Genomic DNA, 21,274 nt, shown 5'->3' on the forward strand with positions numbered 1-21,274 from the left:
GTATATATCTAAGAAAGCTTAAACGCGCAGTGGGTTATATGGTTTCCTAAGTGGATTGTATAATTTCTAGAAAGGATTCGGTATCAGTTTATCCTATAACTCCAGTACTTTTATCGAATAATTCTTAGTAACCACTTTCAATAAGTATCGTATAGTTAAAATGATTCATAACTCCTCAAGTATTGCATATTTCATTAATCGTTATCTATTATCACAGTAAATAAAACACTTTATATAAAATACAGTGAACATTTTAATCAAGGTAGTGGGCAATCGAAAACCATGCTGCCAATACAAATATTAGCTCTATGTCTTACTATTGCCTCGGGTAAGTTGTTGTCTTTATCCAAAATTGAGCCACAAATCAATCTACACTAGTATTACAAAATAAAATAGGAAAATAATATATAGCGTACAGTTTAATATAAAACATCAATATTCAATAACTACAAAAAAGTCTGCGATCCAAAATATCCAGCTGAGCAACACCGAGACTTCACGCTATTAGAATATCATTTGCACTTCATTAATCTTAATTTATTTTTTATAAGATTTGTTTGATAAATTCTAGTAAATTATGTTTAATAGTTTAAAATTTATTAAATAAAATACAACTTTTAATGTTTCAGCGGCTTCCGCCCCACAACAAAGGATTGCCGGAGGATCAGTGGCAGTTATAACTTCATATCCCTTCGCTACCGCATTATTGAGGTCCAAGGACTATGTAACTTATTCCCAAGTCTGCGCTGGTTCTATTATAAATACAAAATCAGTTTTGACTGCGGCAAGCTGCTTCTTGTAAGTTATTTTGTTAGAATGGAAACTAACTTTGATTGCTTCGATAAGTTATTCCATTTTGTAGGCTTATTTAGTTTGTCTGTATTTTTATTTGAAAACTGTAATTTTATACGTTGTAATATATATTTAAAACTGACAAATAGGAATAATTAGATTTGCAGAAAAATTGTTTTCCTAAAGAGCAATTAATCTGGGACGCTACGTTGGGCGTTTACCATGTCACGGTTCAGTATAGGGTGGTGGAAAATATACCACCTGAAATTAGTTGAGCCGTCAATGTAAAACTTTTAATATTTCGTATGTACTTTAAAACTTCCCTAAAAGGCTAGTTCTTTGTACGTATACAAATAAATAAACATCCTCAAATAAGCTAACAATATTTTAGAAAGCTCTAGTCAAAAAAGTCTTTACACATTAGTAGTAGTTTGGTAATAAGGTATATTTTTTTTATGTAGCGGTGATAGTACAAGTTTATGGCGGATGAGAGTTGGGTCAAGCTGGGCGAATAGCGGCGGGTCTGTCCATGTTGTAACCCGAGTAATCCTTAATCCTTACTACAATCCACGGATTCAAGACGGCGACATTGCTATCATCCAGAGCTCATCCAATTTCATTTATAGTAATTCTGTCAGGCCTGCCTCTATAGCGGGTGTTAATTATGTGCTCACCGACAATCAAGCAGTTTGGGCTATTGGTTGGGGTTTTACTTACGTAAGTAACCTAAACGTCTGTTAATGGACCATTTTTAATACAAAACATAAACTACATTGGCTTCATATATAATTATTTAACTAGAGTAAGAGTAAAGCCCATTCTTATCCACACGATACCTTTTGGAAGGGGCAACTAGAATCATATTTATATTTTATTTAACGTATATAATAGCCAATATACCAAAAGATGTTTTACAATTATAATATGTAACTCTGAAACAATTAAGTTAATTAAAAAGAGACAACTCACGGTCATCTAAGGTTTAAGCATGTACTATATAATAAAATTATCAATTTGCTAAAGTAAAAAATAAACACTTTCTTAAGGATTTATCAACCCGTTACTATGAAGTTTGTAAACTTTGTATTTTTTGTTTCAAAACATTCCATGTTGAATTATGGAAGATCAATGCTTTCCAGCTCCGTATTAGTTTCTATTTATAATATTAATAATATTTTTAAATTATCGTCAATGATGTTAAGATATTGCAAATAATATTTACGTAAATGAAAAACAGTAAAGTACTCTTACGCCCGAACCCAACAATATATCCACAAATACAGATGAAAAAAATCTGAGATCAGACCCTGACAGTCGTTCGATCTCCTATCTCCATCCCAATAACCAAACCCAACGAAGACAATCCATGGTTAGCTTGTATCGACAGATGGCTATTACAATCCGTCAGTTGGTTATTGGCACAGTTTTATGGATATTTGGATTAAGATGTCTATTTCAGATGGTCAAATATGGATTGAGATAGGTTGGGTATGGGCGTTAGGGTACAGAATGTTCTAGATATTTTTCTAAAAATTCGGTAGAAACCATTGATAAACAAAATCAGACTATTTGTCAAACGCTAAATAAAATCCTTGGAAATCAATACCTATGAAACGATATTTTGCAGAATGGCGGTCCTCCTTCGGAACAACTACGGCAAGTGCAAATTTGGACAGTCAATCAGACAGTGTGTAAAAATAGATATAGATCTTTGGGTCAAAGTGTGACGGACAACATGCTTTGCTCCGGCTGGCTGGACGTGGGAAGCCGAGATCAGTGTCAGTATGATGCTGGTGGTCCCCTTATTCACAATAATGCTGTAGTGGGTATCTGTTCTTGGGGTTACCAGTGTGGTACCCCAACATACCCCGGTGTCAATACACGTGTCTCCCGTTACACCCCTTGGATACAAGCCAATGCCTAACTGAATAAACTTCTGATTAAATTAAATCAGGAATAAATGTGGATGCAGTTTCGTCAACTTTTGTTTAATATTTGGCACTGTTTTGTGTTTAGTAATATTAAATGTTTAATATAAAGAAATGTTACCGTTTTTTTAATGGTCATTCCACCTATTAATCTATTATTAGTAAGTGAACATATTTGACAAAACTCGTAATCGATACACTTTAGTTTTGTTGTTAATATTTAACGAAGATTGTACAGTAACAGTTCGTGTTTTATAACTTATATACTTTCTTTGGTTCCTCATAATCAGCAATGAATAGCAAACTTTATGAAATCTATTAATACGTATTAGGTATCGTTTAGTAAGTGGCAATCTATAGCAATTAACTCGAGGTCTGACCGCGATATTGGAATACTCTGTATGCGGCATCTAGTCATTATATCCTACGACATGGCAGTTTCCGCTACACTGTATCTGAATAGTTTGCTACGAGTGCTACGGGATTTACATCTACTTAGGTTTTATGGACTACAATGCATTATGCATCGAAGCTTAACGAAATGCAATTTTTAATATAACGTCTAGATCTATATTTAGTTCTGTAAACTACTAAGGGGTCGGACCAAGAATTTAAGAAAAAACAAGCATATAATGATTTAAATTAAAGTTCTGCAATATTAAAAAAATAAACGCAGACCTAGAAACTGCCGTTAGGCTATCCAGGCCTACGAATTGCTCTAAGGAAAAAAAACTTTAAACACTAATATTTTTAAGAACAAACTACACAACTCAATTCTGAAAGTATAGATATATAACCTCATATATTCTATGGTAGTTCATACAATGGGTGAGTTAATACGATTTACTCTTAATACACTCAGTCATCCCTTTTAAAGCAGTTACATTATGATCATACCCGTAAGTGTTATGTCACGGCGTGCATCAGTTAAAGGAGAGGATCACTTTACGGCTATGAAAATGATCATGGAAATATAAAAACATCTTGTTGCTATGAAAAGTGATTGAATATTTTGTAAGCGTAAAATTAAAGTTGGAAGTCAAAAACGAAAAGTGTAGGTTAGATGAATACACAACAATGAATGGCGGCCCTGACCGCAGCAGCGCGCTATTCGCAGCACAATGGAACTCAAAATACATCTATCAAATAAATTAAACTGTCGTTTTTATAAGTGTGAGATATTAGATATACGTATAGTACCTATTACAAAGCGGTGGCCCGGTGGCTTAAGCCTGTGACTTTTAACCTTGACTCAGAAAGCCCAAAAAATTCTGACGTGTGTTATTTACTTGTGTATACATACAAATATATATATATATATATATAAATTAAATAAATAATTAAAAAAAATGATCAATGAAAAAGACGCTATCTGAGGTCAACATTAGGCCAGGTCATACTAAAGTTTTAGCGCCAGTCGATTATATTATAAGAAAAAATTCCCAATGACATAATTTTCAGCTAGAGACTTTTTAGAGATTATACAGTACGTATAGTCTTATCTATAAAACTTTTCAATGTCATAACACTGACACGAGTGACCCTCGCAAGGTTACTATGACATTTTTTTGCGAAAAAAGCACTAGCGACTTTAATAGAATTACGGTCGGGATGTCGAACTAATAGGGTTTACAAAAAATCGATACTTCGTATGACGGTGTTTTAACTTTTATGATCTCGTTCGGTTAAAGGTCAAATAATATTAACTATAAACAGAATAATGCCAATAAAACCTCACTAACCAAATTTATATTGAAATTGTCACGTTAAAACATTTTTTAAATTTACGCATGAAAATACAGATAAAGTAAAATAAAATATTATCTTATTTGAGATGCGTTGCGTTTCTCAACGCTGAGGTCTAAGTTTGAACTTCTTGAAAATATTTTTGTACTTAATGTGTGATTTACCCTTGAATACAATTGCCAGGAATTGAGGAATCTACCCTTTTCCCCAAGATAGAGAGAACTTGTGTGATGAATGGTATGGTTGGTTAACTCAGTTCCTGCATTTAGGCTCGTGCAAAATTGTGCCTTATATTATATTAAAACTAGTTATAAAAATGTTTCCTTTCATTTACATTGTCTTATAACATTTATAATTCGGAACGCCTGATATTCATGGCTTCGACTAATTTGATTTGTTATACTTATCTCCGACCCGAATAGCAACATAACTATGAAAAGTATTAAAAAAAGAATCCTATACAAAATATTCATGGGTTTCGTAACTGCTATATAGTGTTCATCGATACGGTAAACTTTCGTCTCAAATTATACTATGTTTTTAAATAAAGGTCTCGAATCATGTATTGGTTGTCAATTGTTTACACGTGCGTTCAGCAATTTATATTGAGTAAACTAAGGAAAACATAAATGTTACTTTGATTGCAATTCAGTGACTGTAACATAATATTTATTTTGTATTAATTTGAACTTTACTAAAATCATGAAGTCTAGATCCGACTCATGCCGACAACGTACGAATTCACCCGAATACCTGCATCGATTTTTACTTGAACTTGCTCTGGTTCATACATGGCGTTTTATTACATTTGTAAGGGGCGGTCACGGCTGCTTCGAAGGTATTTTCGCGGTTCTATTATCGAATTACTTAAAAGCCATTAAAGAACGGCTAAGGCTGTATTTTTAGTGCAACAAGCATTTACTGTGATTGAAAGTTAGTCCTTCACTTCTTCGTTATGTCAAGATAGAAAAAGTTCTAAACTATTAAAATCTGAAAAAAAACACACATATATTCATTAAAAATTGTCGAATTTTGCATAGACACATATAGGTATTTCTACGTAGAGGCTTTCGTCTCTTTCCGCCAAATAGTGTCCACGCTATGATAAAAAGAGATTAGTATCTTAGTTAAAATGGTGCCCTTCGACTAATGTTTATGGTTATTCATATAAATATATTCTCAGACCATTGGTTGGTAGATGTCACCTGACCTTGATGTTTGATGACGAATTCCAATTTTAATCTTAATATATATAAATCTCCTGTCACGATGTTTGTCCGCGATGAACTCCAAAACTACTTAACTGATTTTAAATTAAATTGGCACGCCGTGAGCAGTCTGGTCCAACTTAAGAGGTAGGATAGCTTTGATCTTTAATTATAGTCGCAATTTTATTTTATTGAAAATTTGTTTATTAACAATTCTAACAGCTGTGACGCTGTGTTAAAAGTACCGACGTTTCACATAAGTTCTCCTACCGTTTCCCTTGAATAGTTTATTACTATGTAATATAACAAAAACCTTAGCCACAGCAACGGTTGGCCGAGTCTGCTAGTATTTTTATAAAATGCATTGAAACAAAAGCAGTTCTTAGTTGAATAAAAATCATTTATTATTAAATATAAAAAGCTAATAAGCGACCATTACATTGAAATTGTTTGTAATCCTTGATAAAGCCCTTCACAATGAAATAATAAAAATTGTGTTGAATATATTATCAAGAACACAACGTATAGCTATAATTACATCGCCCTTGAAATGTACTGACATTGTATGAATATACGATATTGATTGCACTTTTATTCAATACGTGGTCGTCCACAGTTTATTTATCGTCTATATATATATATAGTACATATTTATACAGCATATTAAATACTTAATATGGTCCACATCATGTTTACTCATTTATATTTGGTACATAAACATCATATAAACTATAATGCCGGTTTTTGTATACACAATTTGAGACCATTACAGTACACCTAATATGACATACCGGCAAGAGCAAGAGCGCAAGAGTATGCAACTCGTTAAAGCCAGTTTAGTATTTCTGACAATTTTCCTACTATCTATCAGTTTTAATCATCCATAACACTTTTATTTAAACAAGAACAATATTACTAAGTATAAAAGTGCGATAAATAAAGTGTTTCATAGCCGCGTGAAACACTTGCGTCATCTTGTAAATATTTCAAGGCGTATACATTTACATACCCTTCGTCTAATACCAGCTATTTCCCTTGATATTAAATATTCAACTTCCGTGAGGTTCTATCTCTGGCCTTGGCTTAAATGTCTCTAAACGTATTAAACTTATGGTTTATCCAGCCGCCAAAGAAATCACCCTTTTATTTCACAATCATTTTAAAATAAGAAAATATTACAAAAAATATTATGTTAAAATACTTTAAGCTTGTTACAAAGTATGTGTATTAATGGATAAGTTACGTAATATTCAAGTATTTGACTTTCTTCAATATTTTGTATTAACCCATCCTTGAACACAGTTTTGGTCTATCTCCATCAATTGATCGTTTGCGTGTAAAAGAACATCCAAAAATAAGTGGATGATATAGTATATTGAGAAAGTGAAGGTTAACGTGAAGGCAGACATAACGTCACCATCGGATTATTCTTTAGTATTTAGTTTATTTAATATTATGACAGGATGTATCTCTAAGTTAAACATAATATGGTTGTTTAACGCTGCCAGTATCTTCAGAACCTTGCCTAAAGGGACTCCTTTTAATAATATATTTTAATTATTAAATTTTAAGTTTAGTTATTAGGTATATTTTTATGTATTATGTTATTTGTTTTGAATAAATAAGTTGTTTAAGTTAAATAGAAAATGTTGTGATATAGAAAACCTGGTAAAAAGTTAGGAATGTATCTGATACATGTAATTTTTATACTAGTGAAATACATGTATGTAATAACAATTAAGCTTCATGAGTAAAAAATATTTGTATTTCTATAAAAATAATGACAAAACTTCTCAACAAATTATATGGAGTGCTCTCATTTTACGCTACGACGTTTTTCTTAATCTGGGTCAACTGAATTTTTGATAGTTTTTATTTTTGGTCGTATATCCAAGATTGTGGAGATTCCTCACGTACTTATCTTCAATGACATTTTTATAAGAAATTAATTTCAATATTTTTTAGACTAAAACAATCAAATTATATGATATGATATTCAATCAAAAAACTTACCTTGCGAAATACTACTGTAGCCATCTGGCGTCATTAGTGGGGTTTCTCCACTGCTAAACATTTTTCTAAACACTTCACTCTTTTTACATTAATCTTAAAATCCACTCATTCTTAAGTATTTTTTGTATTACACAAATATGTATTTTAGCCTTAAAAATCAAAAAAGGCATGCGGAGTGTATGTATTACTATAACCTCTGTTTTGGACTTAATAATACGAATTATTATTAGTTTGGTTTCCTTTAGATTCACATAATAAATTTAAACTAAAAATATTAGATGAAATTCTATACGGCCCTAGTAGGTTAATCTGTATTACAATTTTATACAAAACATACAAATATCACAATTATAAACCCTAACTTATGAAAAATAACTGATAAAATAGTTAATCCGATCGATAAAATCGTGAAACGAGCTTTACCAATCCCTATAAATAAAACTGAATAGGTTTAACGAAGACATTGCTATTAAATGAGTCTCTATCCAAAATTATTTGCTAATATTAAAGCACAATTATGCTTCTTATTATATATATTATTATAAAATACGAGATTATTCAATTAGAAAAATCAGTTATAAACTAATTTACATTACGTTTACTTGTTGTGTTCTAAATGTACAATAGTTAAAGTATTAACTTGATGAATCTCTTTCGTTCGTTAATGATATATTTAAACTAAAATCATTTTATTGCCAATTTATTTTGAACGGATTAATACCTCATGTCTATTAATAAAACAAAACGGGTTCGTAATTTAATCCATGTTTGTTTCATTAGAGAAATGAACGAGCTTAATTCGTAGATATATAAATGTTCATTTTATTTCAATTTGACGATATTTTCTTGTGAAAAGTTTTAATTTAGTTTAAATAACTCGGGCTAACAAGAAGTCGAAATCAATTCATAAAAATCCAATCACTGTTTTGCACTGGGTCACATCAATTCGATATCGCTATGAATGTAAATTTGTGCTCAAACTGATTACTTTTTTTCAGTTATAACAATTTTTAAAATGCACAAGCCCGTAGAATATACTTTTTACTACTTTGTTATTTGTTGCGTTTGCGTTTTGAGTATTGCACTATATATACGTTTTCACATTTTTCGATTTTCTAACAAAGAAAAGCACCGTAACAATAGTTATATTCGCAAATGTTTCCCGCACGCACGTCGGGACTAGCTCGTGGTTCGCTACCACTGCCAAGTTGGGGGTGGTACCACCACCAGATGGATACAATAAACACGAAGGGTGGCGTACCTCCCTTACTGTTTTAGGAGAGCTCATAGCCAAAGAAATATACATCTGCTTTATTGTTCACGCAACATATACAGTGAGGAATGCTCAACATTTATGTTGTAATTAATTTTTATATCCATCTAAATAGACGGTGAAGTGTTTATGTTTTTTTAATAAACAAAGCGAGTCTTAGTCGTCTTACTAACTAATGGAATAACGAATATTTTATCGGGAAGTAAGCTGAACCTAAAGCACATTGAATATACGAAGATCATTATGATCACAAATAACTAATATTATGTATGTAATATAACGATTGTACATATAGCAAATATAATACAATACATAAGAAGTTACTTAATACACCTTTGTATATATATGGCAATTCATAAAAGAACAAGCAATCTATTAACAACTTAATATGAAAAGAAACAATAACAAAAGTAACATCCAGCTTTCTTTTAAATTCCTCAGAAATGAGTAACGTTTAATTATATCTCTGGAAAGAAATTCTCACGCCAACATATTTTTTACACACCTTATTTTCAACAAAAGAAATGTACATTTAGTTTTTCATATTAGTTAAAGTATCTAACTACAATGTAATATATTTTTTAGTTGTAGTTTCGGCTTCTGCACGTTGAAAGGATGTTTTAATTTATATTTTTAGAATATTACTGTTTAAAAAAGAAATAAAATGATCAATCATAATAATGAGTTTTTATGCCCTTCAAATAAAAATAAACTAGTCAGTATTCAATTGTATAATTATTATTCTAATATAAGATTTTTAAAAGAGAGTTGATCATTTTACATTGATGATATTTAGTTTTTGTTAAAGAACGCATTGCAATAATTTAATTAATTCATTGCAAGCATATAGTTATATCAAATTATTATCGTTACATATAAAGATTGTAAATCTCAAAATTTTGTGTGTTTATGTGTTTTAGTTTTTTTTAAACGTTATAAGGTTCAATACAAGCCTTAAAAGTGGCGTCTGTTTGAGGCATCTACAGGAATAATTAACTTGATCACAAAGAGTTTTTCTGTGGGCCGAAGGCTATTCTCAACCTTACTGAAAACTATTTCGGATAAATATTCAATTATAGTTCTCGTTCATTAATAACGGACTACAAATCTTCAAAACCTATTTAAATTTAATAATTTAACATAGATACATAATAGATTTTAATTTGAAGTTGAGTAATTAATTCATCTGCTTGATGAATTTAAGAAAATTTGTACACAGTCGGTTATTGCGTTTCCATTATGAAGTATTACTGTTTAATATTCATAAGAACAACTTAAGAAGAATTAACTTAAGCCCGTCAGATGCAGAAATGTGTCTGCGCTACGGCCTACTTCATCTAGTCCTCGGAAGATTGTTGAATATGTTTCGTAGGTTTATGAAAAATAAATTGAAAATGTGATCTACGTGATCTCTAGCCAAAATATATTTTCAGTTGTCGAGTATTTTTCTTTATTTTTAAACTTGTTATTTAAAAATTGTGTCGATAACTCCGCTTTATTCATGGACAAATACATTTCGCCGATTGCGGGAGCAGGGCGGAGTGTTTCTGCTCGATATATAATAATAAATATATATATTATAATAGTTATAATTTATTATCTGTTTATTGAAAATTATGAAGAATCTTAATTTGTTTAACTAGTTAGACGCTACAGGGTGCTCTAATGAGATGCGCGAACGCATCGACATAGTTGAAAATCAAAATGTACACCAATAAAATATTATGACTACTATGTCTCGTAAATAAAGATTTTATGTAGCAGGTTTAGGATGCATAAATAATAAATATCATTTTTAATAATATGTTCCTCTATAGGTTAACGATATTAATGCTAGGATAGAAAACATACCTATTATATGAAATTATAATTTGATTAGAGATTATCATAAAATTTACATATTTTAGCCTTTTGCGATTAATAAAGACGTCCGTAAATAATGGCTTCAAAGTCACGTAGATTTTCCAACCTTAAATTTTTATCATAGACAGTTTTTCATTGTTAAACTTTGTATCGACAAGAACGTGTCCCTGGCCGATTTACCGAGTTACTTCTCTTAACCTGGTGGCTGGAATCATAATATTATAAAAATTAAAGCAAGTAGGCGCTTTTATTCCCTTAAAAGCTAATCTTTTGGTAATATATTTAAAGTATATGAGAAGTACTGTCTCGCCTTGCTGAGCACACCAAGCTTCTTAGAGGCTAACTTCGCCTTTCGTTCCAAATGACCATGAAACTGAATGTCATTCGATATATCAAGGCCCAAAAATCCGATGCTAGCTGAAGCTTTATGGAGAGTTTTTTAAAGAGAAGAGTAGCGAAAAATGGTGTTTTTTTAGCAGAAAACGTGTGTTTTCTATATGGATATAAATTGGACTAGTTTTTCGAAGAAGTCTGAAGAAAAAAGAATTCACTTAGCAAAGTTTCGAGTTGAGTGTTCCAGTACTCATCGACAGTTTCTGGTGTGTTCCAGTACTCATCGACAATGCCCGAGAAATACTTGCCCGACCAGTGTGAAGAGTATCAGAGCTGTCGTACGCATGGCAATGAATGTTGCTAAGTTGCAACATATCATTGATATGGTCGGCGATAGGACACAGCCTTGTGGGATGACGACCTTAATACTCCGATTAGCGAGAAAACTAAAGAAGCATAGAAAAGCAAAGCATTGAAAGATTGTGCTCTATGCCACACCCGACGAAAGCCATACGTTCTTATGTATGGCTTTATTAACAATTAGCTCCTGAGGTATCTTTAGCTCAGGAGCTGGTTGTTAATTGTGGTTTTCATTATATAAGAATTGAGCATTAGTTGGACGTATCAGACCGATCGCCTTTTTTAGGAATCAGATGTACGGAAGCTGCCTTCCAAGACTGGTGCCAACTGAAGTCCGCTTAACTTATGAATATGCAAGGAATAATATGAGAGAAGTGCTGTACGCAAAGCACTATTATATAAACAGAATATGATTTCCGGAATCGAGAAATCACATCGTGAAATAGTCGGTGACGATCTTCCGCGGTCTTTGACGCGAAGAGGCAGCCGAAAAGATCAGAGGTGCTGGGTAGTGGTCACGTCCCGACGCTGTAACAATCATATTTTGACCTAGGTATACAACAGTCTTCTTAAATATCACTCTCACATTTGACTCAGTGTTCCGAGTGTTCTCCAAAATATTTAATCACAGGATATGTATGCTAAATAATACAAATTCACTGATAATAATAATTTAACAAAAAAGTAACCTATAAAAAAATTTTACATTTTAGAATCATATATTTGTACTTTATAAAATATACGCAATGAAATCTTATAGCTCTTATTTTTATGGTAGAAAGGAAAAAACATTGCTTCGGTAACATACTACTGCCAAATTAAAAGAGTTGTGAGAGAATGTGACATAAAAATAACAACAAAGACGAGATGAGACCAATACGTCAGCTTTTCGGGACTTCCGGGCTCACCGTGACATGCTGTTACAATTAATTGTCGCCAAATTGTAGCAGATGTGACTGACAGCCCCGGCCAACAACGTTGCGAGACTACATGGTGGAAGTGTTATTAAAAATTAAAACTAGCTTTCAACTGTGTACACCACAGTAATACAGTTTTGTAACATTTGAAACTTATAAATATAAATAGTAATACTTATGAACTCTTATTGAAAAGTATGTCATATGCTTTATTTATTTAAAACCTTCACCCTTCAAATTCAACAACAGAGGCCTTTTGTGCGGCAAATATTTTTTATGGTCGAACACACACTTGTGTTATAAAATAATTATCAGACCAGGTGAAGTTTATAACGCTATTTGGTTTAGCACTTTTGTCGGTTCCACGTACCCACGTATTATAATTATTTAATGTTACCATTTCCATTCCATATAAAACAATATGGAACCGACAAAAGTGCTAATCACTCACAAATCCTCACGAAACTGCAAGGAACAGAATTATATGATATTATTAATATCGTTGTTTTGTTAGTATCTAAGATAAGCCTTAGACTACTTCCAAATTACAGTTGTTAAGAGTTTGACTGACCATGCTGTGTGCGAAGCCGAGCTGTGCACTAATTATCAGTAAAAACACTAATAACTTCACGTCGTTTACTATCAGAACTGAATTGGTTTTTAAAAATATGAGGTAATATTGTCAAGCCTTTTCCAGATTGGAGATAAAATTCATGATAATTTTAAGTATATTTTAATTACTTACGCAATTATTTGCCTGCGCACATGACTGCTCATTATATTTTGGTAATGGTTGTTGCGATAAGACGGTTGGTCTTAGGCAATACCAATCAGTGGGAACAATGTGCGCCAAAGCGGCTTTTTATTGATGCTAAATAATACAGCATTTACTAATAAATAATTTACAAAATGTTATATAAACGAATGTGATTGATTTATGATTGTTTGCGTATTTAAATTATAATGTAGCTTTCATACGTTAATTATTTACGTTTATATATTTAAGTGAGCCAAGTTCAATACAATTAATTATATTATTTAATTTTGATAGCTTTTTTTACAATTGAAAATACATATAAATCGTCGATGGGCGAATCATAAAACTTATTAAAGAGCTTCTAATATGAGTTTTTTTCTGTTGTTATACAATTTAAAAAACATTGTTAGACGTGTGCACAGATACGGCTGAATTAAGGCGCAGATTGAAATTTTCACGAGTTACAACAACCTCCAAAATTGGTTTACTGAACGTTTTTATGGAAATAACGTAATTTAATTTTTCGGCATCACACTGCATTTTAATCCTATCCCAGTCCTAATGCGATAAATGACCGAACCGATGATCTAGTTAACTTACTACAACATTTTAACTCGTGTACACAATAGTCTTTAAGTGAAAATGTTTAGAACTGGTAGTTAGAAACATTGCTATTTGCATTGAATTTAAGCGTCAAGAAGCTTTGTACCAAATGGATTCCCATAATTTAACCGACGACCAGAAACACGCCATGCCACTTTCATTTAGTCCCTAGAACTAAAGATAAAATTCTAGATATTCGCTTTACGAGCGGAAGATGGGGTGGAAGCGTACGAAAATGCTATAGAAGACCCCTAAGAAAAATGGGACTGCTTTTCTCGTTGGTTCCTTCGAATGCGACGATGTATAGAGAGGGCCGGAAATTACTTCACAAAATAATAAAAGTATTGGCAACTTTCTACATTAAGCCGTTTTTTATTTTCTAAATTTTTTTAGGTATAAGCCAAGATTTACATTAGCATCAGAATTAGTGCCAATTGTGCAATTCAAACTGTAGTCATAAGTTAGTGAGGCTTTAATTCCATATATGCATTAAATGCTTTTTATATACAATTTGGTAACTTGTATTATTAATTAAACCAATACCTTATTTTACTATTGTATTTTATTGAGTGTAGAGTGAACACTTGTCAACAAAGAAAAAATAGGCTTAATGAAAATGGATAAAACAAAAAGGTACGCATTAGTAGCACCGGATGGATGTTATGGCTTTGCGATCCTTATAGCAGTTACTATTAATATAGTAAGAACATTTCTTGAGTTTTAATCCCGATGTCTGCCTTCTAATCCATAATAATTAACTCGCTGGAAATGGTATTCTTTAGTATGCGGTGCGGTGGTTGCGGTTTATTATATGTTAGCTTGGTTGGCTAGTTTGCTTTTAGGAATTGCCTTAATAATTCACTCATTCTTCTTTACGACTTGACATTTCCCAATTTAAATATGTTATACGCTGTTGTTCGTATATTTAGTAATTTTACTTTTACAAGTAATAGACTAGCATAGACTTGGTTTATTTTTCACATTATTCAATTTTAGGCAATACTTGGAACACACTTGAATTGCTATGGAATAATTTATAATAATTATTTTAATGGGTATGAAATCAATAATAATAACATTCTTATGTGGAATTTCGGCGATGTCTGCTGCACTTTTGGGTACGTGTTCTATTTTGACTAGTAATTTTTAATTCAAGTCTCCGTCATTTCTCACTTTCCTAGCCTCAATACATTTTGACAACAACTATTACTTCTAAAGGAATCGAAAACAGTATCGCATTTTGTAACATTGTTAATCTTCATCATCTTATTAAATCCAATCACACAGACCAGAGGAAGTCCCATCATTCCGCCTTTTACTGAACTGCCTGAATACTTTATGATTTGTCCAGACACGCTGTTGAGCGCAATCGTTATTTTAATTTATGTTCACTTTTGTGGTAATTAAGGAAAGGCCAGTGATTGCGTAATATTTTTAAGGTTTTTAACAGCACCGCTACTTAGAGTGCTGTCAAAGAGGCATACAGTTTATTTATTCATTTATTAAGTACTCCTACAGCTAATATAAATTATATATAATATTATTATTATATATACAAACAAATACACTGAGAATATAGCCAAAGATGGAATACATGATACATTTTACAACAAAAAGAATTTATAAAAGGGAAAAAACAAACAAAAAGTATTTAATACATTTAACTTATTGTGATTTAATTTATTTAACTAATTTAATTTGGCGCGTTGTTCTATAACTGTGGTGTATTTTGCGCCGTCTTTGCAGATCATAAAATCATATTCCTAATTTTTCAAGGTGTATTTCAGGTAGTTAAATATATTTCTCTTGAAGTTTATTTTTAATATCTGATATTAAATTTGTTTTATGTTGCGTACGGACTAATTTGTAATATATCAAACACGATAACAAATGAATATTTCGTAAAGAAACGTATTCTTGCAATCAGTGTTACGCAAACAATTGTTGGTTTGTATTATATATTATTTTCATAAAGATAATACAGCTTTATGCATACAATACTATTTTAATTATGTGATTTTGGTATGGTGGCTTTTTTAAATAGCCAGAGACTTACTATCATTAAGATTGATTGATCACCTATAAATCAACGGACGGCTTAATTGACATTAGGTTTAATTGGACATTAGTGAATTGTCATGTTGATTAATGATATGCAAGTACTAAAAATAAATCAACCAATACTATTTATTTATACAGGCTAAGTACAAGTATTGAATACTAAAATTTAGGTTTTTAGTGATGATAAAAAATATCTTGCTATTTAATATAAAAACATTTAGCAAATTCAGTTTTCAACTACCTCTCAGATACAGTACGTAAAAGCTTCAAGTGGAGTATGACAGTTTGACAGACATGAAAAGGTGCGTTGCGGACAATCTTGTGCGTAGATATTCTCAATAGATTTTTCTATTTTAAAGTTATGAGTATTTTTCAGTTTTTGTTTCGTTTATTCAGCCTCTCATTTTTAAACTGACCACAAAATGGTATGGACACAGGGGTACCCTTATGCCTGAGTTTTGATGCAGCCAGTCGCCTGGCATTTGAAGAAGGAAGAAATTCCATATGAAACTAGTGAATATTCCATAATCACAATAGATAAAAACATTCAAACACACATCTAAAATATTTATCGATTTAAGATTTTTTTATTCTATATTCAATAACAAATTGATGGAACTGAATGGAAAATGAAAGTATTTAATATCTTATGTACTTTTTGATTGTATTTAATCTTTCCTTTGTTTAGAAATGAAGTTGCTTCTAAAAGAACACACTGAAATGTCGCAGAAAACACCCGCAGACACAAATGCAGGTCGTAAGTTAGAGATAAAAGATAAAGAAAGTTTTATGTATCTTTATTATTTGTGCTAACTCAGGCTAAAGCGAAAGAAGCTTTTAATTATAGTATTGTATCAAACGAGCTAAGTAAAATAGGTTTATTTTTAATAAAAGGATGTATATTCAGATACTTTAAGTGAAATTGTATCTTTTCTCGTAGCAGACTAAATTATTTTTCAGTACTACTGCTCATTGTTTGATGTCTGCATTTAAGATTTTTTCAAAGTTTTTGTCCAATAAAGTATCATCAGCATAGCTTAAAGTAATTCGAAACAAAAACAAAAGGAATATCGCAAGTTTTAAGATCAACATTATATCGTTTTTGTATTTATATTACTTTTAAACAAATTAAGAGATAAAATACATAAACCATGTCGGAAACTTGTTAGTCTAACATAAGATGCTTTAAGTCTTTAAACAATTTCTGCCTTTCGAGAAGGATGAGTACGAATTTATTAGTTATAATGGAATTCACTAGAATAATAATTCCTCGTCAGACCTGCTTAATTATTTACAGCTCATAGTTTTATATACGATTCTTGATGCAGAAATACGTACGTTGCGTTATGTTTTTGTTGATATAATGTTTTCAGACATCGTGTGAGAAAAATAATTGACGTTGAACTCATTAAATCGTACTCCTTATCAGTCGACGTGGGTGTGAATCTCTTATCATGGACTTGTCATACATACATGTACATGATACCTTCAGCTTTCAATTCGTTTGAATGGAGCGAACTAAGTTAAGAAGTACTTTATCGCATCGTTTCAAATTGAACACCGATAAATATTTTAAATACTTGATGTCTCAGACATCTAAATAAACTATAGGGTAGACATAACACAAACCGTAATTGAATATTATTTCTTACTAAAAATATCATTCTAGCGTCGTGATTTTCATATCGCTATTGGTATAGATTGAGATATTGGTGTATGGCACAAACATTTTATGAGATACGTTCTAAACGCCCACTATATACTTAAACTTATTTGGACGTTATATACTAGCCAAATTATTTATAGAAGGCTATAATTCTTTATGAGTCAAAGTCGGCGTGAGGCTGACACTTTTCTTATTGAATAGGCAATTAGTTATCTCTGTCTACCTTAGTTATACATACTAAGGGTCTGTTTCATAATGTATGGATAAAGTACCAAAGGGCTATACAACGCATAAATTATTCGGAAGATAACAGTTCCGAAGAAATTTCGCTATTGACAGTTCGCTCGCTTCGCTACCTGACAGTCGTGAAACGCAACAATAGTGTTTATCCTACCAATAAGTAATAAATAGCTTATTTGGAACTTATCCGGACATTGTAAAATAGACCCTAAGCGTACTAAGCCACCATTTAAATATTGATATGAATAATCAACCATTGAAAAGGGATTTAATTAATTGTCACTTTTCAGGGTGATATAGCGTGGGCCTTTACACTCGTTGCGCTCGGAGGTTTACTGACAAGGATTTTTCTAATTGTACTCAGAAAGTGGTTTCATAAATACGGAAGCAATAGAGTTTATATTTTCGTCATCATTCTCACTTTTGTTACAAGACTAGGTTTTTATTTAAATGGATATATATCTAATAAATATTGGAATTTAATGAGAAGTCAACACTTAAACATACCAACCTGTTTTTGGTTGAAGATAAAAAATGTCAATAATGAGTGACCACTCATTTTGTCCCAAAAAAGTTGTAGGATTTGTGTTTTAAAGTCAAAGAGGCTAGTTATTAATTTAAGTAATAAAAAGAGGAACAATTGTTTATCTTATTTATTTTAAAAGATACACCCAAAGATTTCCTTAAACGCGGAATTTCGCCAAAAACAGAAAAAATATATTGCTCCTAAAGTAACAAAAAATCGTAGAACATATATGGGGGTGCCTCTAAGGTGTTCTATTTCTGAACCATCACTTGACACTCTTTTTTCGGCCACCCTGTCTGTATAGGTATAAGAAAAATTTAATCAAATGCTTTCCAGGCATTTCTTCATTCGACAATGTGACGGCTGTTCTAACGTTATTTACAATACTGGGCGTTTCTCGATGTGTTAGATTTGATCTCTTCATATTTTTTTGTGTTGGTGATAGCTGATGCTGTTGGACCAGAGAAATATAACACAGTACTTGGTATATCAATGTTATGCTCTGGTATTGGAAACCTGACTTTGGCGCCTATAATAGGTTAGTATATCATGACAATTCTCTTTGTCATATGGAAATATATTTCCGCTAGGAAAGTTGATTGAATAAGATATATTGGGAATATTAAGAATGGGTTTATGTCTTGTAAAATACGGGTTTATAATTAGTTATTTCTAGTGTCATACACTTTATCTAGTCCCTTAAATTGGATAAGTATTTCATTGTTTAACAGTTCCACGATGTACCTGACATTTATTGTATCTGATATCCGCTCCGCTTATGAAGAAATGAAAGAAAGTCATTAAAGAAACGTTCTTACATTACTATACAAGACTAATTATTAAATTTAATAATCCTAGCATCTAAAACTTCTTTTAGATGCTATAAGAGATTATACTGATAATTACCAATTAGCACTTAAGATGATCACTGCTATTTTCGGAGTAATTGGAATCACCTGGATGTGTAAACTAAAATATAGTAAGAACTACTGTCCACGTCAACATTAATTTCCAGTATAAAATAGAAATTTAAATGTTGTATGATCAAACTAATTTAATTTATCATTAATTTATTATTTTATTTATTACTATAAAATGAGCTATTTGCATTACATAGTCTAAAATGCCTCATAATGGTTTTTCTATCATTTGAACTGCTCATGATAATAAAATTTTTCTGAATAAAATATTTTAAGAGCACAAAATGTTGATGATTACCACACAATTATGTCCTCATTATAATATTATTTCGATAAATCTGTGCGATGTAAATTTGGAATTGAATAGCATTAAGTCTCGTTTAAATGTCCAACTAATAAAAAACTATTAGGTATTTCCTACCTGAACCACTTTGTCAGTATAAACACATTCTACATTATTACCGTGCCTGTTACTGCAATGAAATGCAAATATAAAGGGGGGAATAAAATTAAATAAAGGTGTACCTTAGTTCTAGGGGCAAACACACCTAATGGATAAATGGCAAATATTATGAAATGGTAGCTCATTGAGATATATTGATCATGAATTAGATTATCATGATTCATGTGCACTTTTTACTTTTTGTTTTTTTTTATGTATACTATATCAGTTTAGTTTATTTTTATTTTTTTTGTTTCTGTTAAGTATGTTTTTTTCCTTCTTATTGTATTTGTAATAGGTATGTATTTTTGCACTTCTCGCCTACCTTATGTAATTTAATCCATGTTTTTTTCCTTTACTCACAGTGGTTGTCTGGAAGAAATCGCTCGAAAGCGATAAGGCCGCCAGTAGCTTTTCATTAAATTATGTTTAGTGAAAGTTTTTATAAATAAATAAATAAATATATTCTTTAAATATACCTACAATATACAAAACATAGAAATCTCTATAGAAATAGATATAATACCACATATTCATGTCAAAAGATGTTTTTTCGATGTGTACTTTCTGTGAGCTTAAAAATGTCTATGTCAACTAACAAGATTATGATAATGGGTATAATACGACAAATGTTTGGAAAAAAAAATGTTATATTTGTTGGTATCGCAATCGGAAAATTGTTTGCGCCTGATCACTTTTTATATCTCTAGTCTCACGATCTAATTGCCGTAAACAATTATCTATAAAACTAATGGAAAATTGTGTCTGCGCTATTGGGCTACTAGAACTCATAGATTCTGAGTTTCTACATCATCGAAGTATCTACATCAAATTAAGTTATATATCAAAATTTACTATAATTTGAATTAAATAATAATGCATTTATTGTCTGCCATTAATATCGCTACATGATTTTTTTATCGTTTTATTAAATGCCAAATTTTATTATTTATATCTGCTTATAAAAATCACACAAAAACTGACATTAGTTATAAAATATTTTTGCTTATGATCAAATATTCCTTTCGCTTATATTTGCTATAAAAACAAGGCTATGACATTAAATTTAAATTTACATCTTCAGATTTCCATAAATTAAATCTGGAAGGTATTTTGCTCCTGGCAAAATATTAAGAGCAGATGATGCAATTGTCTAAAACTTGTTTTTATTCATGCAATAAGAACGGCTTTGTTAAAATTTATAAGATTTATAAACATCTCTATCTTTAATTGGCAGCTAATGTCTGAGCGTTGTAGAATAGAATATCTGTTTCCACCGGTTTCTATCCAGCGCCTCTCTTATGACTGAGGACGACGTGTCTTTCACTTGAACCGTCCATCTGGTTGGTGTACGGCCACGTGATCGTTCTGTGTTACCAACCATGATCAGTTGCTCCAAGTTCGCATCGCCTCTGCGTATTGTATGGCTTAAATAAGATACGATTCGCTGTAGGCTGTATCTATGGTAGAGAGGCGAGTGCGTATACGTTTCATAAATATATTAGTGTTCGTTGGTGAATTGCTTTTCAGTGAATTCATGTTAAAGATATTGTATTTCGTATTGTTAAACCGGCAGAGTTGGCCTAGTTGCTTTATCGTGCGACTCTATACCCTAAGTCCCCGACT

The 21,274-nt window shown here is 31.4% G+C and overlaps 2 protein-coding genes across 4 annotated transcripts in view; one reads left to right on the forward strand and one right to left on the reverse strand.

Moving 5' to 3' along the window:
* Positions 1-21,274, reverse strand: part of LOC111003883 (solute carrier family 12 member 6) — a 162,624-nt gene that overhangs the window by 62,903 nt on the left and 78,447 nt on the right. The gene's annotated exons all lie outside the window — the stretch shown is intronic.
* LOC111003890 (trypsin CFT-1-like) lies at positions 179-2,773 on the forward strand. The gene is made up of 4 exons (XM_022274642.2): positions 179-328; positions 630-798; positions 1,254-1,509; positions 2,420-2,773. The coding sequence occupies exons 1-4, from the start codon at positions 283-285 to the stop codon at positions 2,714-2,716; spliced, it is 768 nt and encodes a 255-aa protein (XP_022130334.2). The 5' UTR covers positions 179-282; the 3' UTR covers positions 2,717-2,773.

This window comes from Pieris rapae, chromosome 1, assembly GCF_905147795.1.
Source record: "Pieris rapae chromosome 1, ilPieRapa1.1, whole genome shotgun sequence".
Taxonomy (NCBI): Eukaryota; Metazoa; Arthropoda; class Insecta; order Lepidoptera; family Pieridae; genus Pieris; species Pieris rapae.

Coding starts and splice junctions, on each gene's coding strand:
- LOC111003890 (XM_022274642.2), top strand. CDS start 283: ATGCTGCCAATACAAATATTAGCTCTATGTCTTACTATTGCCTCGG. Junction 329..629: donor ATGTCTTACTATTGCCTCGG/GTAAGTTGTTGT, acceptor TTAATGTTTCAG/CGGCTTCCGCCCCACAACAA. Junction 799..1,253: donor ACTGCGGCAAGCTGCTTCTT/GTAAGTTATTTT, acceptor TTTTTTATGTAG/CGGTGATAGTACAAGTTTAT.